This window comes from Cyprinodon variegatus, unplaced genomic scaffold (genome assembly GCF_000732505.1).
Source record: "Cyprinodon variegatus isolate N-32 unplaced genomic scaffold, C_variegatus-1.0 Scaffold894, whole genome shotgun sequence".
Taxonomy (NCBI): domain Eukaryota; kingdom Metazoa; phylum Chordata; class Actinopteri; order Cyprinodontiformes; family Cyprinodontidae; genus Cyprinodon; species Cyprinodon variegatus.
The window spans coordinates 23,866-49,022 of NW_015151347.1; the positions used below are offsets into that span (position 1 = coordinate 23,866).

Here is a 25,157-nt window from a genome sequence, read left to right on the forward strand (position 1 = left end):
GATATTCAGTTTTAAGGCCGATACAGGCCGATACCGATAGGGGGGCAATTATATCGTGCATCCCTAAATAAAATAATAGGCGAATATCCCAGCAGCAGGATGTGGAATCCTCTCCGACTTTCTCAAAAATACTTGCGATTGCTGCAAAATGGTTCTGACTCTAGGGGGGTGAACAGTTATGCATAAGGAAGTTTGTTAATATTCCTATGTTTTTTGGTTGTGTCACAATAAATAATGAAAATAAAATCTTAAAATTTGAAGGGATGCTTTGTAAATTAAGGTGAATGCTTTAGTGGATTACTGCAAGTTAAGACTTTTTTCCCCCCATTTAATTTATCAGTAGGCTGCATGGATATTGGAGTGCAATATTTAGATGCCTCAAATAGATACTTGAAAGTTGCAGAACGCAGAATAAACTGAGACATTTTTAACTGCAGCTGCTGGATGATAACCTGCATAGTTAGGATCACATAAAACAGATGTGGAAAGAAGTTTATGTTCAGAACTACCTGGTGGATTATTGAAGGATCACAACTTATGTTTTGGAAAGATGTGATTGACATCCTGTGATTGACATCCTGGTGTCAGGCTCTAATCTTCTTCTTCTTTTCAAGAACTGAGATGGTGGAAATTCAGCTGGAAACCTACTCCCCTGACACAATTTCTGCTCACCGGAAAATAAGGTAGGAGGAAGTTTGTGTTGTCTAATAACCAAATATTCACTTGTTAGGCTTTTGATCTGGCATAACTTAATGTTTCACTTAATTTGGTTTTACTGTTGCAGGGAGAAGCTGGAGGGTGAGCTGAAGGCTTGCAAAGCAGAGAAGCAGGCTGTGGAGTCAAATCTGTCGTCCTTTGAGATTTTGGGCAAAGCGTTTGAGGCTCTGGCTGAAGAGTATTGCAAACTACGGCAGGAGATAGACATGAAAAACTGGGCTCTGAAAGAACTGACTAAATACAATGAAAAATGACTCCATGCCTAAAGTGGAACCAAAAGCAATATTGTTTAATTGAGCAGATCTGCAGAAAGACAAGTCTACGTTTGTTATATAAAATGCTTTGTACCTTCGGTTCAAAGGAAGTGTATCTCATTGAATTTTAAAGCTGAGTGCTTCTCGTAAAGCATCTTACTTCAGATCCTCTAATAAATATTCAACAAGTAAGAAGAGAATGTTCTGTATCTCTCTATTTCAATCTGCATAACTGTATTCTGATCCTATATCATAGATTGTAAAGTTCAAAGTGATGTTTTTTTTCTTCGCATGCTGAGTGTATACTTCTTTTTTTGTTCGTTTTGTTGTAAAATAAGAAATAAAAGTGTTATTTAGGAAACTGAAGCATGTTTATGAGGATTACTACTTTAAACCTTCGCCTCACTTATAGTATATCATAACAGACTTTAGCAGAAAACATGAACATGTATCTTTGATCATGACTTGTTCTGCTAACAAATAGCATCCTGGCATATTCAAGCTGATTGTTCTGCTAACAAATAGCATCCTGGCATATTCAAGCTGATTGCTATTATCATTGTTGCTTTATTTAAAGATGGTAGTTTTTCTTTTCTAGACATTTATATAAAGACTATCTTTGTAAAGTAAGGCACAATTGTTAAATAAAAACTGTCAGTGAGCCCCAGGGCAGCTGTGGCTATAATGTAGTTTGCCACCATCAGTTTGGGATTGTGTGCATGATTGAATGTGGTGTGAAACATACAACATACAGGTCCTTCTCAAAATATTAGCATATTGTGATAAAGTTCATTATTTTCCATAATGTTATTATAAAACTTGAACATAACATTCAGGTTTTTTTTAGATTCATTTCACACTAACTGAAATATTTCAGGTCTTTTATTGTCTTAATACGGATGATTTTGTCATAAAGCTCACGAAAACCCAACATTTCTATCTCACAAAATTTGCATATTTCATCCGACCAATAAAAGAAAAGTGTTCTTTATATAAAAAAAAAAAAAATTTGAACTTCAAATAAATATGTAGTAATTATGCACTCAAACAGGAATCCTTTTTGCAGAAATGACTGCTTCAATGCGGCGTGGCATTGAGGCAATCAGCCTGTAGCACTGCTGAGGTGTCATGAAGGCCCAGGATGCTTTGTTAGCATTTAGCCTTTAGCTCATCCACAGTGTTGGGTCTTGCGTCTCTCAACTTTCTCTTCCCAATATCCTACAGATTCTCTATGGGGTTCAGGTCAGGAGAGTTGGCACAGTGACACCATGGTCAGTATACCATTTACAAGTGGTTTTGGCACTGTGAGCAGGTGCCAAGTCGTGCTGAAAAATGAAATAATCTGCATAAAGCTTTTCAGCACATGGAAACATGAAGTGCTCCAAAGTCTCCTGATAGCTGCATTGACCCCGCCCCTGATAAAACACAGTGGACCAACACCAGCAGCTGACATGGCGCCCCAGACCATCACTGACTGTGGGTACTTGGCACTGGAATTCTGGCATTTTGGCATTTCCTTCTCCCCAGTCTTCCTCCAGACTCTGGCACCTTGATTTCCAAATGACATGGAAAACTGAGAAACAGACCAGTGCTGCTTCTCTGTAGCCCAGGTCAGGCACCTCTGCTGCTGTTTCTGGTTAAAAAGTGGCTTGACAAGGGGAATGCGGTACCTGTAACCCATTTCCTGCACACACCTGTGCACAGTGGCTCTGGATATTTCTACTCCAGACTTCACTGCTTCTGCAGGTCCCCCAAGGTCTGGAATCGGCCCTTCTCCACAATCTTCCTCAGGGTCCGGTCACCTTTTCTGGTTGTGCAGCGTTTTCTGCCACACTTTTTCCCACCCACAGACTTTCCACTGAGTTTCCTTGATACAGCACTCTGGGAACAGCCTATTCGTTCAGAAATGTCTCTCTGTGTCATACCGTCTTGCTTGAGGGTGTCACTGATGGGCTTTGCAGGTGTTTAGAGTTAATTTGTTGATTCGGATGATAAGGTGCATAGAGACCTTTTTCATGATATGCTCATTTTGTGAGATAGGAATTTTGGGTTTTCATGAGCTGTATGCCAAAAGTATTAAAACAATAAAAGACCTGAAATATTTCAGTTAGAGTGCAATGAATCTGAAATATATGAATGTTCAAGTTTTATCATTACATTATGGAAAATAATGAACTTTATCACAATATGCTAATATTTTGAGAAGGACCTGTATAAGTAACGTATAAAATTATTTACACACTTCCAACATTTAGTCACATTGCAGCCACAAACGCTACTGCTTTGTTGGGATTCCACAATGGTGAAGATTTGAGAAAATCATGTATGATGTCTGAAAGGTTTGCTCATTTTAGTGTCAAAGCAGTAAAAAAATCTGTGAAATTAGTTGCCTTTAAAAGTCACACAAAGAGTATATTGAGTTCACTTGTGTGAGGTTTCCTCCTACTTTCAATCTAGTTGTTCCATGAAGGGCTTCAGTGTGGGTTGTTATAGAGGAAAACAGCATTATTGTTGCTAATATTTCAAGGACTCAAGGATTATGTTTCAGAGAGGGTTCGGTAACAATATTCCAATCATTGAATGTCTTGTCAGTCTGACAAAACACCACAGGAGCTTCAAAATCCACAGCTAACAGTTGTTTTCTCCATGAAACTGGCCTTTATAGTGGATGAGAATGACTTGAAAAGTGCTGTTCAGAGTTTCTTACAGATCGGGGAGGTGGTCGGATTAAATCAAACTTCGACCTACATTTAAACGCTGATGTGTGATGAAACCAAAGGTGTAGGTTTGAATTCAACTTTGGTAGGGACACTGTTGGTCTGATGTCATTGGTCCAATGCAAAAAAATATGCATGCTCGTTTTTTTATGCTTGATGTGAAAATCATGGTGTATTTTGTTTAAAGAGAAAAGCAGCATTTCTTGCTACATTCATACAAACTTTATAAGCACTACACACACTAGATGCTGTTGACTAAAGCTGAACCGGCTCTGATGAATGAGGAAATAGGACTTTTTTTCCAGTTTGAAAAGGTTTGCATTTAAAATTACCAGCGACTAAATCAATCTGTAAATCTGTGCCTATTTAACAGAATATAGCCTAATATGTCAGCTATATGTGGATTTATACTTTCTTTTATTTTGAGGATATAGTATTGTGCAAAGTTAAACAGAGGTAAAGCCCACTCTTATCTTTTAAATGTTCTTTTTGTATCATGAAATAAAGCGAAATAATAGATTTAAGGGTCGCCAAATAAATGTATTGTATTTACATGAGCACTAGAAATAGAAGAGGAACTGACACTGAGCATTTAATATATTAACTTTACTCTACAAGTTATACATCTAGGCTGTTGTTACTCTGTTTAACCCATTTCATGTATTTTATTTATGGCTGAAACAATCAATTATTGAAATAATGTCAACAAATTTAGCAATCGATTAATCGTTAACTGGAGTATAAAGACTCTAAAACGTGTCTTACGTGCCAACTTAGAGCAGGAATTATACCAAAATTGTAAAAACAATGCATTTGCATTTTAGATAAAACATGTTTTCGTCTGTCAATATTCTCCATCACACTGCAAAAAATTTAAATCTAAATAAGTAATTTTGTCTTAAAATAAGTGCATTTTTCCTTGAATTGATGAGGTAAGTGAGACACTTTGCCAATGGAACAAGACAATTTACATTTGAAATAAGAAAAAACTATTGTGTTGTCTTATTTCAAATGCATATTATCTAATTATCTCGTTTTAACTGTAAAAATACTCATTCCATTGGCAAACTATCTTATTTACCTGCTCAAATTAAGGGTAAATATACTTTATTTAAGAAATTTCTTCTTATTTTCAGATTGTTTTTGCAGTGCAGAACTCCTCTAATGCTGCAACAATGATGTATAGTAAATTATAAACATGTTCTTCACATATAATTGTTGGTTGGGACATGTCCCTATGGTCCCTATGCAAACCTACGCCCATGGATGAAACTAAACACATCTTGAATCTACATACCTCACCAAGTAACATGTTGAATGTTGGATGTACACTGTACTCCTTCAACTCCCAGTAAATCCACTGGAACTACCAGCCACAATAGTAACCCCCTCATTCTCCTGAGCATGAATATGTTTTTACTCTGACTCCACCCTTTAATCTCCCTGAATTACAGGGAGATACGGCTTATCTTTAGATCTTAATGTCCACAAATCATGACAGAATATTTTAGTACAAAGATTGATGTTTAAGAAGGAATTGTAGGGGACCAGCCAAGGATAGCGGGACATTTTGAATGGTTGCTAGGCAGAGGTGTAGCTAGAAAATGTTTATAAGGATGGCCAGGCAATAACCAATGTACACTGAGGGGTGGCTGATAGTGGACAGGCACCAGAACCTCAGAGTCAAACCAAAGATAATACAAACTGTACTTTCCTATAGTCTTTGCTAACAAATAGACGCAGATATTTAAACATTCTAGATTAAAGGTATAATGGATAAAATTCTTTCAGGTTTGAATTCTGGGACAAAAATCTTTTCTATTGTCATTATTGACCTACCTTTATCAATAATCATTCTGCATAAAATCGATATTTAAAAGCACTAATATCTACATAATTTAATATCTTTTCAAGAAAATAATTATCTATCTCTGATTTCACTGAAGACTCCAAGATGACTTGCATTTTCTCGCTACCCCATAAAACACAAGATCTAGTTCTGAAAAGAGCATGAATTCTGTACTTATCATGAGGTTATTTGAAGCAAGCCTTTCAATAACAGAGGGTATAAGAAAGTATAAAAAAGAAAAAATGCGGTTTTCCCCCCTGTAGTTTGCAGTAATTCCACAAGGGGGCGTTGTGTTACCATTCCTCAGCCCTCACCACTGGTTGAAAAAAAATGTAGGAAGCTGTAGTATTTCTAAAATGTCCGTAGTATTTCTAAAATAATTTAAAGTAAATTCTTGTTTATCCCAATTTGACGGACAAAAATAGGTTTAATGTGTCATTAATTTCTCTTTTTTTTTTTTGACGCTCTTTGGAAACTAACACCACTTTGCCACTGACACCGGAAGTATGCAGTGAATCATCTCGCCCCGTTACGCACTCTCTGCTTTGGCCTCATCATCCCCTCCACCATCATCATCCCCATCAGCAGCAGCGGCAGCAGCCCCGCCTCAGGACGCGAACCGCTGGCTCGTTCCTCCCTGACTCAGACTCTGACTCTGACTCCTCCACATCTGGCGGGCTGTCAGAAGGTCGCTGATCCATCGCTCCGTTCCCACCGGCGCGGCATGTTCACATCCACGCCGTCTCGCCACAAGAAGAAAAAGAAGCGGATTTTAAGCGGTGCTGCGTAATGTCTGAGGTGCGGAAATTCACAAAGAGGCTGAGCAAGCCGGGGACGGCCGCGGAAGTCAGACAGAGCGTGTCGGAGGCAGTGAGGACTACCGTGGACCCGGTGGTGAGTTCAACACCAGCTGGACTTCTCCTTCCTTCCTTCCTTCCTTCCTTCCTTGCTTCCTTCTTATTAATGGACTCCTAGTTGTCCTCAATCTTTCCTCTCCGCTGTTTGCTTTGCTTTGCTCCAGTTTTTGCTCCCTGCCTTAGCGGTGGAATGACCGATATCAAAGTCAGACTCAGATGCGGTCGCTCTTGAATTTGCTCCAGCTGTAAAACGCGGTGACATTGTCCTTTTGTGAGCTGCTGGATCTAAGCCAATTAGAAACCTGCAGCATGGCTCCTGCTAAATCAGTCTAATGTGTGCAGAGCTGCAAGGTTTGCTTCTGATCCTGCTGAGGCAGCATTTAAATCTGTTTTTATCTATCTGGCAATTTCCATGTGAGCAATTCCTTGTTGTCACATGTGTGTTGACATTTGTTTTAACTGAACCCATCAATTAACCCTTTATAGGAAACTCAGAGAAATACTTTAAAATCAACATTTCAAGTCACTAGTATTACTGTAATACAGGAAATATGGATATTTTGATGACAAAATATTAATGTCAATGTAATAACAAGAAAAATAAAAGTGCTTGTATAAGAAATTCATGAAAAAAACAAACATAACCTTAGAGGCATTAATGCTGATTAATACTGGAAATGAAATACTTTAGAAAACAAAACAAAATAGAAAACTAAACTAAGCAAATTAACAACTTAACTTTACATCTTAACAATTAAATTAGCACCTTACCTATCTAGACTAGACTGTTTTTAACAACTTAATTTACAGTAGCTAATATCATGCAAGAGCTCATCTAATTGGTCAAATGCCAAAATAAGATGTCCAGCCATGAAGCAGCATCTTTGCTGAATGGCTGGATATAGATCTTGTGCTTCTAGATCTCACTGAGGGACGGGGGGGGGAACCCAATTGGAAAGGGGAACCAAAGGAAAAAAAAACAGTATCTTGGCCTATAAAGGGTTAAATCGTCCTCTGTCATTATGTGAGACAAAAACTGTCATTCTGGCAACTTTTGCTTTCAGATCCAATGTTCTTTAAGTACCACTGGTGCTTTTTGGGGTGCCTCAGATGATGTTTTAAGGTTGACCCTAAACAAATAGCCTCTACTACAGCACCAGTAAGCCTAAGCGGTGAGATTGTATCGTTTTTAACCTTAAAACTAACAATATAATGTAAATTTGAGCAGAAATTTTCAGATCCAAGCTTCAAAGGATCTACGGCACATACAGGCTTTCCAGGGCGAATGGGGATCACTTTGGCCTTTTTACCTGAAACAGACAAACTGTTAATGATACAGCCATGACCTTTTTTGCTCCAATACTTGTATTTTAACTGAACCCATCAGCTAAATCGTCCTCTGTCATTGTGTGAGACAAAAACTGTCATCCTGACAACTTTTACTTTCAGACCCAATGTTCTTAAAATGCTTTTTGGGGTGCCTTAGATGATGTTTTAAGATTGACACAAAGCAAATAGCCTGTACTACAGCATCAGTAAGCCTAAACAGTGAGATTGTAAATACAAACCAGTCGATTTTAACTTTGAACCAGCAGATTTACCATTAGGCAATACTAGGCAGGGCTTCAATTACCTGGGGGTCCTATAATACTCTGTTTACAAGTATGGTTAATACAACTATTCCTTATTTGTGCACATTAATTATGTTTTTGATAAAAATTATTTTGCTTAAATGCCATCAGAACACTTAGAATATTAAGTGTGTCTCATACAAATGAAAAACGGAGAACAGATAAGCAGATCATGGATTGTCTACAGAAAAAGAAGGCCTGGGTTATTTGCATGTTTTCAAAACATTCGTCGGGCGGCTGTATAAAACCTTGAATCAATGCTATTGCTGACATTTTAATTGAAAAGTTTCCTGGATGGGAAGCGAAATGTCTTCAAACTTGGAAACAAAGTCCAGTAGATTGTTTTTTAATTTTCATTTTTTGGAATTACTGTGTTATTTACTTTTGCCGTCGCCTTTTTGGAAACACAGGAAGGAGCAATTAGCTAAGTGATCTTAGTGATTGGAGAAAAAAATCTTTCATTCCTTTTGAGACAGCATGAAAAGTCAGCTAAGTACAAAATACAGAGAAGAAAAATAAAACAAGAAAAGGGACAAGAAGAGAGGGACAAAATGTAGGACAATGTGTTCTCAGTTCAGAGGGCCCCCTGCCTGTCTTTGCCTAGGGCCCCAAATTTCCTAAATCCGCCCCTGCTTCGAGCAAACGACTCTTTGAGGTGAAGTGGAGGATATTTCAAGGTTTACCAGAAAGTGAATGAAGGTCAAATGTTTATGGCTTTGTTCCCTTTATCTCTGAGGGGGATTTAGGTTGCAAGATCAGAAACCAGTTTTAGGCACGCACCATATAACTGGATACACATCGATATCTGTTGGATCTTTGGTTCACTTCAGCCTTGTTGCCGTTTATGTGTTTTGGGGAGGGTGTTGTCCAACTGGTGTCTTTTTGAATGTGATGATGCAACACAGGATTGGGGTGATGCATAATTAGAGCAGAGAAGCAATTAACCTTCTCTGGTTGTGTTTGTAGGATATAGAATAGGAAGGGATATAGATATAATACAGCTAGATCATGGTTGTCGGTTTAAATTAGCATTGATGCTTCTCTTTTCAGTAAATAGTAGACTTTAGAAAATCTGCTTTGCCCTGTAACATGTTATCAGCAGTTTCTAAAAAGACTAGACTGCGAATGAAATCAGTTAAGTATACCAATGATGTCCCAAAGCCTCAGCCTTTTAGAGTTATTAGTAATATTAGCAACAAACAATCAATGGGAAATGTTTCTAAACACAGGTGTTGCAGACAGACATGACTAGAAGGCTTTAATAGGATACCAGTTTAAAAAGTCCAAAACACATATGCATTACTTCAGCTGTTTACATGATTTACATTTTTCGCTTGGGTCTATTCCTTTTTGCTCAGAAACATACTTCTAATTTTCCCTGAAATGAGAGATGAGTATTAGTTTTATTTCTGTTTTTCTTAATTTGCGACATAAGAAAGAGAGAAACTCTACTTCCTGTTGTGCAGCTTTTTTAGATGGCTTCACAGCATGTTAGTTCATGGATAACCTTTGTTTATTGAGCTGTTATTTGTTGCCGCTTTTCTCTTCAAAACAGCCATGGACAGATCTATTGACATTCCTGGTGAAGATGTGCAAAGAGATTGCCTGCAGATCATCCCAGGTTTCCTTGCGTTTTCTTTCCTTCAGCTCAACCTTAATATTACAAGCATTCTGATGGCATTTTAGAGAAATAATAAAGGGCCCAGGAAGTTTGGGCCCTTGGCAACTGCTGAGTATTGCCTAATGATAAATCCCCCCTTGGCTAAAATCTTCTGCTATTATTCAGTGTCCATGTATCACATGTGTGCTTTTCCACATACTGATCCCTTGTTTCACATCAAAATCCAACAAGAGTTTGAGTTACAGAAAAGCTAAATCCTAACATCTGTCCAAAGTTCCAGTTAGCGGTTAAAAAACAGAGAATGCTTTTAAACATTGTATAAAGGTTGCTATGGTGACTCTAAGTCGTCACTACTTACTACAGGGAAACAGAAACTTTCTCGCAGCTACGTTTCCCTTAGTTTGGAGCTTTCTAAAATGTTCAGTCTGGTGGTAAACAGCAGAGGTCATTTTATTTAGCAGGTTTCCTGCATCTTTGTGGGTGGTGTTTATAAGCCCCTGGTCTTATGATGTTGGCTTCCAGCAGTGTGACGCTGGCAGAGCTCCTCAGTGGAACAGTCTTGTGATAAGGTTGAGCGTCTTTAAACAGAGATGGAACTTAAGGGTGTTCTTACACTTTTAGGACCATGTGGGCTGGATGTGTGTGTGCTGCCTGCTGGGAAGGAGAACGGCAGATTACTTTATGGTGGAGAACAAATAGGGTTTTGTGGAGGGTGGATGGTCGTGAGTGGCTCTCTCTCATGGGGATTCCCTCAGCATGTCCAGCATGTGATATTCAGTGTTGGTTCAGACATTTTGGTTCTCTTCCTTTATCAACCTGTAGGTTTGTTTTGGTAGAATCAATCTATTTCCAATGTTTCTTTTTTTTGCCTTGAGCTTTGTCTAATGTGATAATACATTTTTTTTGATGGAGCCTGACCTTCTTGTGCCTTTAATGGTTGTTCTTTTGGCTTTCTGAAGATCCCCCCTTTTGACTGCTTTTATAAATGTTCCATTTTTTGTTCCTAATCTAATAAATGTAATGAAACTGTAGAATTTATCCTCTTAAGCCATCAAGTTCTGTATCAATGAACTGCTTTTATTTTCCTAACTTTTCTCATGAATGCAGCATCTTTTTTTTAATATTGCTTTTGGCCTTTCCTCTCTGAGGTCAGCGCCCTGCATTTCTCCCACTTATTGTCTTTCATCTTCAAATGTAAGGAAATCTACAGAGGTTGGACAATGAAACTAAAAAACCTGGTTTTAGACCCCAATAATTTATTAGTATGGTGTAGAGCCTCCTTTTGGGACCAATACAGCGTCAATTCCTCTTGGGATTGACATATACAAGTCCTGCACAGTGGTCAGAGGGATTTTAAGCCATTCTTCTTGCAGGATAGTGGCCAGGTCACAACGTGATACTGGTGCAGGAAAATGTTTCCTGACTCGCTCCTCCAAAACACCCCAAAGTGGCTCAATAATATTTAGATCTGGTGACTGTACAGGCCATGGGAGATGTTCAACTTCACTTTCATGTTCTTCAAACCAATCTTTCACCAGTCTTGTTGTGTGTATTGGTGCATCGTCACCCTGAAACACGGCACCTCCTTCAGGATACAGTGTTTGAACCATTGAATGCACATGGTCCTCCAGAATGGTTCGGTAGTCCTTGGCAATGATGCGCCCATCTAGCAAAAGTATGGGACCATGGAAATGCCATGATATGGCAGCACAAACCATCACTGATCCACCCCCATGCTTCACTCTGGGTGGTACGCTTCTTTGTGGCTTCTCCACACCGTAACTCTCCTGGATGTGGGGAAAACAGTAAAGGTGGACTCATCAGAGAACAATACATGTTTTACATTGTCCACAGCCCAAGATTTGCGCTCCTTGCACCATTGAAACCAACGTTTAGCATTGGCATGAGTGACCAAAGGTTTGGCTATAGCAGCCCGGCCGTGTATATTGACCCTGTGGAGCTGCCGACGGAAAGTTTTGGTGGAAACAGGAGACGAGGTGCACATTTAATTCTGCCGTGATTTGGGCAGCCGTGTTTTTTTTTTTTTTTGGATAGAATCCGGGTTAGCACCCGAACATCCCCCTCAGACAGCGTCCTCTTGCGTTCACAGTTAATCCTGTTGGATGTGGTTCATCCGTCTTGGTGGTATGCTGACATTACCCTGGATACCGTGGCTCTTGATACATCACAAAGACTTGCTGTCCTGGTCACAGATGCACCAGCAAGACATGCACCAACAATTTGTCCTCGTTTGAACTCTGGTATGTTACCTATAATGTTGTGTGCATTGCAATATTTTGAGCAAAACTGTGCTATTACCCTGCTAATTGGACCTTCACACTCTGCTCTTATTGGTTCAATGTACAATTCATGAAGATTGGCCACCAGACTGGTCCAATTTAGCCATGAAGCCTCCCACACTAAAATGAGAGGTGTTTCAGTTTCATTGTCCAACCCCTTTATATTCAACATTTGATTATAGATTACAGTGCTTTTATACCAAAGTGTACAACGTTGTGAAGTGTGAAGGAAAACGAGAAGCTTAGAAAAGCATTTCTCACATATCCATCAACTCTGCAGCCACATTTCATTTCCTTGGTAGGTTTAGCTCCACCAAAAACCAATGTTCCTTCTGTTTTTCCAGCGTTTTAATCCTATTGCAATCAAAGGCCTTTTTTCCCACATTGGATCATGGACTTTTCTTCATTATTTCTTAACTAATAGCTTAGCCTCAGTAGGGACCTCCTTGTTTACTTCCTGCACGCATGTGCAGTACTGTAGATCAGTTGTTTTTGCAAATATACACAGAAGGGCTTTATTCACCAAAAAATTGACCAAAAACAAAGAGAAGTGAGCGTTCCTTTATTCGTGGAACTCCAAACCGGCCAGATGGAATGACATAATCTCTAAGGTGAAGGTGTTACTGTTTCCCCCTTGTGCAGGGGTTGACGTTAAGGATTTCTACCACTTGCCCTTTGGGCAAGTGACTTTCACATTTCATTTGCCCAGAAACTATTTTTACTTGCCCAGTATAATGTTTGATAAATATAGTTTCTTATATTCTTTTTTGTATATATAGCAATGAAACATGTTTGTTTTTTAAAATGTTTTTTGTAATTCAGTATTTTTTAAGTTTACAGGTTCCTGGTGTGTATATGCATGCGTCAGATAATGAACTCAAGCCTACATTACCGTGTTAACATGCTTTTCAATACTTCCTGCACATTCTTTTCAAACAAAATTTTGCTTTAAACTGTTGTCTGCTTGGAAAAATAGAAATTGTAATGTAAAAAATCTAAAAAAAACTTGACAGGTTAAAAACTTAAGATAAATCACAAGACAGAAGTCAATGTCACAAATGAATAACTTTTATTTTAGAGTCACGGTATGTTTATACAAGATGATACTATTAATATAATGTGACTTTTCTAGAGAATCATTATACATAGTTATTTTATACAGGGTTTCCCCAGTCTTACATCATTTCAGAATTCCCTGACTTTTAACTGACTCAGGATTAGTTTTCCCTCTGTTTGTCGTTTCGGTAACTACATCAAAATTACCGCTAGGTGGACAAAAATCACGCCATCTGGCGGAAAATCACCCGGCTTTTTCAAATCACGAGAGAATGTGTACAAAACAACAAAAATAGCGCAGGCAACGCTTCTGGGTCATTTTCATCGAATGTCGGTGATTTTAAAGTAATTTTGCGTGATAAATATTTTTTTTTTTTTTGCCATCATTGCACTTGCACTGCGGGAAAATGCAATGAAATTTGTACTCTCCCAACAAGAGAGTTAAAGCGATGGTTAACATCGAGCCCTGCCCTTGTGGATCTATAGGCCTCCTTGTAGAGTATAGGTCACTATGGACATTGTTACAGCCATATAGATCCACTTGATCATGCAGAATAACTTGATCCTAACAACCTAATTGTTGGTAAAAAACATTTTTGTCAATTGGATGACAATTTCTTTCCAATCCTACCAAATCCCATCAGAATATTGCAACTGACATGTTAACATGACATGTTTGTAGTCTGATTGGCCTTTAAGTCCGGTTCCCTATGCTCATATAAATGCAGCTAATGACAAAAACGCAGCTCTAAGCAGTATTTTGCAGAAGCACACATGAAACACATGCTCTTATAAGTAGTATGTAAATACTCCATGCATAATGAAGACCTGCTACAAAAATTCAAAGTAGGAACATTTATCGATTGTTTATGCAAATAGAATCCATCTGGATGAAGGAGTTGTAGCCAGTTCTGTTGCACTGAATTTTAGGGATATTTCAAATGAAATTTCTGACACTGAAGTTTGAAATGTTGGTGTCTAAGGACAGATAGAAGGTGTGGGGATGAGCAGTGTGGTTTAGGGTTGAGTGGTCAGGATGATATTTACAAATTTAAGCATGGAGAGTAGAGGAGGTGGTGATGCCGAGGACAGGCGCTGACAATGCCCCAAGAGGAACCTGTCAGGGCAGCGGAGGACAGGATGACCCACTACTGAGATGAAACGATTAAATAAGATCACATGAAGATGTTAAAAAAAAATAGATTCCTTATCGTTACTATTGACCCATCATTGGTTTGCATCTGGCTCAGCTTGTAGCACTGTTGCCTTGGAGGCAGAAAATCCTAGGTTCCACAAGGGTCTTTCTGATTGAAGTTTTGCATCTTCTCCCCATGCATTTGCGGGTTCTCTCTGGGTACTCCTGATTCCTTTTTTGGCTTCTTCAACTTCCCATTAGGCGTGTATGTTGTATGGTCATTGTGTTGCCTTGTGATAGACTGGTGACCTGTCCGCCATGCCCGTCCATCCATCAGCATACATGATCGATAGAAGTCTTAAAAACAACAAATAATACAATTACAATAGGGGTCAGGAGGAAAATTAGAACCCTCGCAGCAGCTGTAGACTTCCCTGTAGAGAATTATTAATAATGTACATGGGGATCTAGGATACAGTAAGTATGGTTCAGATCCACAGTAACAATAAAATATCTCCCCACTGCTCAGGTTATTCAGTTTAAATGCAAGAGAAGTAAAATATTTGGCTGAGTTATATTTGAAGTTTCCATGGGGTTATATTTATCTGTTTGTAGAATAAGCACTTATATCTTCCTGGGGGGTCTTCTCAGGAAATTGGGACAGCAAAACAGAGGGACATACTGCTTAAGAGCACTTGGGGCACCAAAGTAATGTTTTGCCCTCTCATGATTTGACTCATTTGATAAAAGGCAGCTAGTTGTGTGGTGGTGTTGGTGTAAAATGGTCGAGAGACTTGGTATAAAGAACCATTTATTTTTATTTATCATTGTTATGCATCTCTTGAACCTTTGTTTCTATGCCAGTCAAATAAAACATATTGCACACATTTTTCCAAACACAGTCAAATGTGATGTGATGTACAGTGGGTATGGAAAGTATTCAGACCCCTTTAAATTATTCACTCTTTTTTTATTGCAGCAATTTGCTAAAAGAAAATGTACAATTGGCACCCCATCTTGAGAGAAAAAAACATAAATGTAGAAATTTTTGCAAATTTATTTAAAAAGAAAAAGAGAAATATCAAATGGTCATAATTATTCAGCATGTATATTAATATAAATTTTATTAAATTTTTGTTGCAGCAGAGCAGCAAGTTTTTAAGAATTTACAGAATTTGTTTGTGGGTATATATATATATATATGTGTGTGTGTGTGTGTATTTTCTTTATTTTTGTAAAAGAACAACCTGTCATTGGGTGGGATAACATTGTAAGTGGACTTACAGCCGGTTAAGAATTTGTTGTTCAAAGCAAATCAGGCACAATTTTGTCTTAAAAGAAATCCAGTGTCTCTTAAGTCTTTTGGATAATGTTAAGGAGGAGAAGATTTCAGGAAGTCCGTGGAAGAAATTCATCACTTTTCTATCTAGTAGGTAGTAATAATTGCACATACTTACCAAATAGGCACTAGGTTCTTTGTTAACAGTAAATACAAGTCAAACAAACATGGTTTGGTCAAACCTGAAAAACCCCCTCTTTGTGTGTGTTTGTGGTGGTTTTACCGAAAGCGTTTTTTAGAAACCCTGAATAGGGGCAGTCAGTGTTGATATCTACATGGCTGATGATGAACATAAGTGCAGTTTTTCATGCTGTTCCGGCTGTCAGATGGCTTATAGAATGACTCTAGCTGGGCATCTGTTGGGCTGATATTTGACTACTCTAGTCTACACTGGATAAAATGTTCTAAAATTCACTGCATGGAAGATAATTAAGGAACGTTTTCATATAGTTTATCTTAAACAACAACAGAGTTGTTGCAAGTGGCTTCTCCATATTCTGTTGGAGACAGACTGTTATAGAGGTTCCATCTTGCCTACAGCTATCAACACCTACAGCAACTGGTTGAAAAATAAACTAAACATGAGTTACTTTAACATTTAAAAGGGAACACCGGATGATGTCATACACACTCCGCTTTGTTTAAAAATATATAAATATAAAAAAAATATAACCGCGGATGTCTGGGGGACAGTGATTCGCCTACATGTTATGAATGATAGCATACTATAAATGATAAATTATGAACAGTTTAGTTTGTGCCTTTAAGTCATTGCCCATAGGAAGACTTTATTTGGATATAACCTAATGGAATATCTTCAGAACAGCTCCAAATGACACAGAATTAATATGGGGGAGTAGAACATGATGTAATAACGTAAAAGGGGCCAATGTAAAAAAAACGGTGTTCCCCTTTAATTTCATTTTGGGATGAATAAATATTTTTTTAACTGAATTTAGATTGAATTGAATCTAGCAAAACTCATTTAACATTCCCTGAAAAAAATGAGAAACGCTGCTATCGGGAGTTACTTTCACTTTAAACTTCCTCCTTTGTTAGTGGTTTCCTTATTCACATTAAAACTGACTTAAATCTACTGCTGATAATATTTTAAATTTTTAGTTTTTTTTAAATCACAAAGTAAACAGCAGCCTAAAAATTTTTCCCACAGTAGATGACCAGCCTTTTTTTCTGATTAGGGTTGTTATAATAAAACAAAAATTTCAAACTCAACATTAATACCAAGTTAATTATTCGATAACACTCTTTTGATACCATTCAGATGGCAAATAATAAAAAATTAAAAGCTAAGGAAATGTTTTTATTGACATTAAAAACTCACTTTTTTCAATCTCAACATAGAACATCCTTTCTCAACAGAATCGCAGATGCTAGTTAATTACGCAAGGAAATAAATGTTAAGTAGATACCAAAATATATACATGACAATATCAAAGGCTTTTCAGTGGTAATATTCTTTTAAAGTCCAAATATATAAAAGAAAATCTATAATGAACAATAGCAGAAATATGCAAACATGTGTTTTTATCACTAAATTAAGTATCATATTTTTCTAAATACTGATTCCCTATTTCTGATACATCCTCATGCCGTATTGGCCTCAGTAGACCAATGGATTTCCAGCGTAGCAACTCTCTAAGGCATCTGGCCTTAAAGGTAGAGATCCATTGAGAAAACAGCTGTTGAAACGAATTAGCAAATTTTCTGCTTGACCTGCTCTGACCGAAGCCCCCGCTGGCCAGAAACTCAAAAAACATATTTTTTGTTGTTGTTTTTTTTTTCCACAAAAAGTGAACTCACTGCACCGTGCACTCCTTCATGAGGAAGTTATTACCATAACAGTGAGGTTTTCAAAAGCACGCCTAATGTCCCTCTATTTTTCTTTCATTGGATTTATAAATGAAAAATCTACCTTACATTTATACAGAGACTGTTAGCTGAACTGCTTTATTTGCACTAATCGATGAAGAGTAAAGGACGAATCTCTCAAAAAAGGCTTTTTCACTAGAGATGATTCAATTCATAACCAGGACTGGTTGTTATAAATGCCTCATCAAGCCATCGTTGATCGTCCAACTGTTTTTATTCTTTGTTTTTGTAAAGGATAATAATGCATGGAGATAATTTAACCTGATGGATATAATCTTATTTACCTGAATATCTCAGCAAACAGATGTTCTAAAATCAGCTACTTAGTCAATTTTTGCAATTTTGAACAACATAAACATAAACTGGCTAGTAACATTAACTGTTTTTTTTCCTCTGGTCTAGCTGGTGTTGTTTGGCACTAGTTTTTAGGAACACCAAGAACTGGTGCTTAGAAAGCTATGGTTAAAACCATACCTGCAACAAGTTAATCGAATGATTAGTTGATCATTGACATAATCATGTAATCATTTATCAATCTAAGTATTCACCTCATACATACCATTTGTTAAAAGAACTAAATCAGAGCATTACTTTGTACAAAACTCTACAAAATATGTATGAAATAAAAGAACTTATTTGTCTGTGCTTGACCTGATGCAAAAATCTTTAATGGACATAGTTTTAATGTAAAAAAATCCTATAATTCAGTTTAAGCTATGAGATAATTAATCAGGGAATTAAAAAATGACAGAGTAATGACCAAATAATAATGCTGTGAAAAGTCTTAACATTTATAATTGTTTTAAATTCTTAAAACCTTTTAGATGTGTGAATAATTTTCTCTCTTAGAATAATTTTCTCTTTCTGTTTGAATGCAATTTTGGTCTGACATTACTTCTTACAAAATCATGAATTTGATCTATGAAAGCCACTAATATCTCTGGCTAGTCAGGTGGAATTTAAACAATTTCTGATAACATCAGATTAATCTATTTTCAACAGATTTCTAAAAATGTATTGAAATAGTCAAAAAAGCTCAAATTTAAAAGGAATCTCTCATCGGTTGCTGTTTTAGAATTTTGCAAAAAAAAAAAAAAAAAAGAAATTCCTCTAACAACATAAAATATACAATGCTCAAAACAATTAAAGGGACACTTTGAAAACACATCAGATCTCAATGGGGTAAAAAAATCACGCTGCTTATTCATACTGATATGGACTGGGTGATGTGTTAGGAACAAAAGGATGCCACATCATTTGATGGAAATGAAAATGATCAACTTACAGAGGGCTGAATTCAAAGATACCCCAAAAATTACAGTGAAAAAATGATGCGGCATGCTAGTCCATTTTGCTGAAATTTCATTGCAGCAACTCAAAATGGTATTCAGTAATTTGTGTGGCCCCCACGTGTGTGTATGCATGCCTGACAACGTCGGGGCATACTCCTAATGAGACAACGGATGTATCTCCTCCCAGATCTGGACCAGGGTATCACTGAGCTCCTGGACAGTCTGAGATGCAACCTGACGGTGTTGGATGGATGGAAACATAATGTCCCATGGATGTTCTATTGGATTTAGGTCAGGCGAGCTTGGGGGCCAATCAATGGTATCAATTCCTTCATCCTCCAGGAACTGCCTGCATACTCTCGCCACATGAGGCCGGGCATGGTTGTGCACCAGGAGGAACCCAGGAGCCACTGCACCAGTATAGGGTCTGACAAGGATTTCATCCCGATACCTAATGGCGGTCAGGGTCCCGTTGTCTAGCCTTTATAGGTCTCTGCGTCCCTCCATGGATATGCCTCCCCAGACCATCACTGACCCACCACCAAACTGGTCATGCTGAACGATGTTACAGGCAGCATAATGTTCTCCACGGCTTCTCCAGACCCTTTCACCTCTGTCACGTGTGCTCAGGGTGAACCTGCTCTCATCTGTAAAAAGGACAGGGCACCAGTGGCAGACTTGCCAATTCTGGTGTTCTGTGGCAAATGCCAATCGAGCTCCACGGTGCCAGGCAGTGAGCACAGGGCCCACTAGAGGACGTCGGGCCCTCATGCCACCCTTGTGAAATCTGTTTCTGATTGTTTGGTCAGAGACATTCACACCAGTGGTCTGCTGGAGGTCATTTTGTAGGGCTCTGGCAGTGCTCCTCCTGCTCCTCCTTGCACAAAGGAGCAGATATCAGCAACTGCTGATGGGTTGTAGACTTTCTACAGCCCTGTCCAGCTCTCCTGGAGTAACTGATTGTCTCCTGGAATCTCCTCCATGCTCTTGAGATTGTGCTGGGAGACACAGCTAATCTTCTGGCAATGGCACGTATTGATGTGCCATCCTGGAGGAGTTGGACTGCCTGTGCAACCTCTGTAGGATCCAGGTAGTGCCTAATGCTAACAGTAGTGGCAGTGACCCTAGCCAAATGCAAAACTGGTGAAAAAGAGTCAAAAAAGATGAGGAGGGGAAAATTGTCAGTGGCCTCCACCTGTAAAACCATTCCTGTTATGATGGTCGCCTTATTGTTGCCCCTCTAGTGCACCTGTTGTTAATTTCATTAACACCAAAGCAGCTGAAACTGATTAACAACCCCCTCTGCTACTTACCCGACCAAATCAATATCCCAGAAGTTTAATTAACTTGATGCTATACTCTGATTACAAAGTGTTCCTTTAATTTTTTTGAGTAGTGTATTTGAGATTCATTGAATCCTATGAAGTATGTGTGAAGCTCCTGAATCTCTCAGAATAAAAAGTTAATCATGCTGATCAATGGTATGCTGGTGTAGGTTCTCAGTCATCCAGGTCTCATTCCAAAAAAGTTCTTACTCAGAGTTTTGCTGTGTTAGGTTGCAGTATGTTACATTTGTGCAACTAAATCATCTCCCAGTTTTTTTCATATTTTCATAACAAGAATATTAATAGTTGAATTTATTGTGCAGCAGATGATTGATTAAGATTATCTTTTGTATATTCCCTCCCACCTCAGATAATGGCTCTCTACACCAGTTACTGTAACATAAAGTGATTTTTCTTTATGGGGGTCATTGCTGCTCCATGCTGCAGCAGTGTATTGCTGCAACAGTCTTGCATACGTGCGATATACAAAGCTGAGGTGAGGTGCTGATTTTGCAGAACCTTCCAACATGTCAGACAAATCTAAGATAGACTGATTTTATCTGCTGATCAAAATCTGTATAGAGTGACCTATTTTTTATAAGCTTCCAGTTTTCCAAGACTGCTTAAAATTACAGGGTTACTGTATATCTGAAAGTGTTACAGAAGTGCAGTATTTTAAATCAATTGGATCAATTATTTCCAATCAACCAACAGCCCATTACTGTGGCTTAAGTTTTCTGTGGCTTAGTGGCTTACTATTCTGTCAAATAGCTGAGAAACCTTATTCTGCAGGTATTTCATTTTAAAGTATCTTAAAATAAAGTGGCTACAGCAGCCAAACTAAGTTATTTTTTTTTAGAATATAATAAAATAGAACATATATGAAACGGTATGTCTTTCATAAAGAACATGCATATGGAGGAATGAGTGTGTTGGCAGGACTAAAAGAGCAGCGAAAAGGCCCATTGAAGGAAATTTGAAATACAATTTCAAGTCAATCAGAGATTTACCATTAAGTTGGGAATCTTTTTTTTAGAAAGATTACATTTTTTATTAAGAGTAAACTAAATTAATCAAACCAATAATATATCAATCAATCCATCAAATCCACAAAAAGTCTTCTTTTTAACGTTTCCTCTTGATAGCAGCGTTACCAAGTGACATATATGATTTAGTCATTTTAGGGAAAGTACGTCAATTAAAACATCAATTCAGTTGGCATGCAGGTGGCGCAGGGGTGCAGAAGACCCATGTATGGATGCCTTTGTCCTCGACACGGCCAACTTCGGTTCCAATCCGGCCTGCGGTCCTTTGCAGCATGTCTCTCCCCCTCTCTCATACCCCCTTTCCTGTCAGCCTACTGTCAGAAACATGAACCACTAGTGCCATAAAAACTCAATCAAAATTTCAATTCAGTTTATTTATATAGCGCCAATTCACACCACATTTCATCTCAAAGCACTTTACAATTTAACCCGATCATAACGTCAAGTTTTCTATTTAAGGAAAACCAGTTGATTGCATTGACTCATTGACTTGAATACAATGCCGCACACTAAGCATGCTTGTAGTGATAGTGGAGAGGAAAAACTCCATTTAACAGGAAGAAACCTCCATCAGAACCAGACTCAAGAGATCAGGTTCAAAGAGAGAGAAGCTAAGATGGCAGAAGCAAAAATAAAAAGGAACTCGAAAGAAGTTTGAATGAAAACACTCAAATTTTGTGAATTTGTATTAGTAAAACTCAATTCTTTTTATTTATTTATTTATTTAATCAGGACAGACCATATTAATGAACAATCTTATACTTCTGTACAGATTGTAAATGAGCCAGATTATAGCATAGTTGCTAATTTACATCTGTCGTCCTGAGGCAGGAAGACAAAACAACACAAGATCACATAATACAATATCCGTCAAAACACATAGACACACGTTCAGACAATGACGTTACAACAATAAAATTAGTGAGTGCATGACTGGGAACTTTTAAGAAATGTTTAAGGTGCTTTTTAAATGTGCAGTGAGTGAGATTTTGTTATTTTGAAGATGCTATGCTTTCACCGAAAGATCATGACCTTGATCAGTTGCTCAACCAGCATAAGCCTCAATGGATTTATCCTCTTTATACTTTAGTAGTTCTGCTTGTGAGATTATGCAAATTAGTGAGAATTTTTTTCTTAGGTTGGTTTATTTTTTGGAATCTTTAAATGTTTATTATTGGTGAGGCATTAGGAAACACTTCTGATTCTTGGAACCTGTTTGCCTGATCAAGGACCGTGACAGAAACGCTGCATAGTAAAAAATAAATAAATAAATGAGATGTTCATTTTTACTGTTTCTGTAAGTTGTCTGTTTTATTCATACTTTCTAGTCACACATGTAAATATTCTTTTCTATTTCTTTTTTATAATTTTATTTCATATCTTATTGAAAATACAGCATCTTTTTCTTTTTTAGAAATTAGAATTAGAAATTATTAGAAATTTCTTAAAATTTCAGCTAGGGCTTCAACTTGGGATTATTTTGATAATCGTTAATCTGTTGATTATTTTTTTGATTTATAATTGGATAGCGAAAGGTTCCTTAAAGAAGATTTTATACAGAATTTAACCAGGTGACACTGAAACCTATTTTTTTGTTTTTATTATTGATACATTTCTTTCACATAATTGGTATAAGTATTGCTCTAAATGGGTTAAACTGTAAACTAAAGGTCTGTTTTAGAGTCTCGATACTCCAGTTAACAATTAATTAAATACTAAAATAGTTGATAATTATTTTTATAATCAATTCATCACGATTAATTTTTTCAGCCCTAATTTGAACTTAAATAATAATACCAGTTTATTTCAATCAAATTTGCTGCTTCTATTAAAATGTTTCAAAAGTGTTTTTCTAGCCTTCCTGTTATCAGCAGTTATTAAAAGAAAAGAAAAGAAAATAGCAGTAAACCATAACTTAAAAACTAAGATAAATTAAGAACATTTTAAAATATCAAGGGAGTCTTGTCTTAGTGGTAAGCTTGGTTTTTCCCTAAATCTTTAACCTGTCCTTAGTCTACTGAAGGAAGGTCCCAGTCACTTTGCTCCCTCACTAAAGTCATCCTCCAAGCTGTGTTCAAGTTGACGTCTTGTGGCAGATGGCTCCTTTCCATACCTGACCTTTGACCTAAGGACACAAGTGCAGAAGTATCATAAAATGACACGTCTTGCTTTCCGTGGTTGCAGCTTCAATAAACAACAAGAATTCCTCAGTAGATCATAATTTCTACCTCTTCTGTTTTATGTCTTCATCTTTGTTTCCAAGTTTAAATTGAAAAAGCTTCCTGGATGGGAAGCGAAATATCTTCAAACTTGGAAACAAAGTCCTGTTGATTCTTTTTCTAACTAAAAAGCTGAAGATGGTTGTAAAGCTCCTTTCAACAGGGATGTTTGCAACATCCCCTGGGCTCAAGAAAAGGTAAACTTGAGTATCATCAGTGTAACAAAGGCAAGCCTCATTACCAAATGCTTTCATGATTTGGCCCAAAGGGTTAGTAAAAGAAAACTACTCTAGGTTCTGATCTCTATGGCACAGTATAGATGAGAATTGCAAGTAAGAAAATAGTTTCTTCCGAGACTTTATCACAGTTCCAGAAATAGTCTTAGTCAGTAGTTATAAAATAGACAACTGTTGTTGCAAAGATAAAAAGGCTTGTTAGGTTTAATTCTTCTCTTGAGATGAGCTGCATTTGTGTTTAGCTCTTTGAGGCAGACTGAAGCACTTAGTGGGGTCAGCTGCAGGACAGCGTAGCTGCTTTACACTCCGAGTCGATGTAAAGAATTAGCTTTGGTCTGTTTGGAGTCATTAATGCCGCGCAGATGGAGGGCGTAATGGGACACAGACATCTGGAAACGAAGCCTTCCTAACATCATCGTCATCGGCCCGTGGAGGCGGGCTGAGGTTTGTGTTCTGAGATCAATTTGAGGGTTCAGCTTCCAGACTGACGGTTAGGAGAAAAAGGTGTGAGACACTCTAAAGAGCTTGCAATGATTTTGGAAGCTTTTACTTTGTGGCCATACCCAGAAATCATGTTCTTCTTGACACGTTTCTTTCTCAATCAGTAAAACTGTGACCTCAGTGCCTGCCAGCAGCTTCTTTACTCCTCTGTGAAAGCAGAAGTTGCTCTCTTCTGTCTTTCCTTCTGTGCGCTGCTTCCTCCCTCTGCCTCTCAGTAATTTGTGAGCCACAACGTGCACAAGTAGCTCTAAGTTGAGCGTTGCGGTTGTTGCACATGACAGGAAGTAGAGCTGCTGTCGAATGCAGGGGTGTCACAGGCATATGTAATGGTTTTAGCAGGCCTGTAGACATTTGCCTTCTGTGATTTGCTCTCAGTTGGAAAAGAGGCAGTTGTTTTAAACTGAACATTCATATGGAGATCGGATCACATCATTCTTTTGTGGGAAATCTGGAGAACATATGAAGTTTTTGAACCACCTAAGCTTCAAACCCAAATTACTGGTTAGAAAACAACAACTGGCCAAACATTCTTTCCAAAATGGCCTGTCTACAAATCCCAAAATATTGGAAAGGCGCTTTTTTAAAACATCAGATCTAATACTGTGCAGTTAAAGTATTTTTTTTTTTATTTACAGAGGACTAGGGCTGGGTATTTTCGCCAAAGTCCTGAATCGATTCGATATGTACCTCATTTACACTACCCTTGAAAAACTGATCCATGCCGAGACCGGTCCCAGGTCGGATCAGTTAACCAGGCCGAACTTGGTTCTGACGACTGTTTACACATCACGCTATCTCGGTTCCTCGACTCCTCGCCTCCTAGTGACGATCTGCGGTATTACTGCCAGTATTGAAGGAGCAAATCAAACAGTTGGTGGCCTAAATGCACCAAAAGTTGTTTGCCAACCGCCATAAAACCCAAGAAGAGAAGATTTTGAGAAGATTTTGATTGTTGTTTATGGGTGTTTCTCAATTCACGAGAACTCGAGTACGTACTCGTGTTCTTGTCAAGTCCGTTTTTGGCGAGAACGCAGGAAGAGCGGACTTGACGAGAACGCGAGCACGCAAGCACGTATGTGTATTGGAGCAGAAGCGTACTCGTGACGTCATCACATGCAACGTTGTTTAGCATTTCTTTAACAGTCAAAACTATTTATTCCCTACACAAAAGT

At 37.9% G+C, this 25,157-nt stretch overlaps 2 protein-coding genes across 4 annotated transcripts in view; both read left to right on the forward strand.

Annotated features, from left to right (window-relative positions):
* haus4 (HAUS augmin like complex subunit 4) overlaps positions 1-1,385 on the forward strand; it is a 9,239-nt gene extending 7,854 nt beyond the window's left edge. The window contains exons 8-9 of the mRNA XM_015397866.1: positions 615-683; positions 785-1,385. Coding sequence (XP_015253352.1) covers positions 615-683; positions 785-971 — 256 coding nt within the window. The 3' untranslated portion in view covers positions 972-1,385. The remainder of the gene's footprint in view (positions 1-614; positions 684-784) is intronic.
* Positions 1,386-6,105: 4,720 nt separating this feature from the next.
* The window catches only part of dock11 (dedicator of cytokinesis 11), a 134,203-nt gene continuing 115,151 nt past the window's right edge, over positions 6,106-25,157 (forward strand). For all 3 annotated transcript variants that reach the window (XM_015397869.1, XM_015397870.1, XM_015397871.1), the window contains exon 1: positions 6,106-6,431. In XM_015397869.1, the coding sequence (XP_015253355.1) occupies positions 6,327-6,431 (105 nt within the window). In that variant the 5' untranslated portion in view covers positions 6,106-6,326. The remainder of the gene's footprint in view (positions 6,432-25,157) is intronic.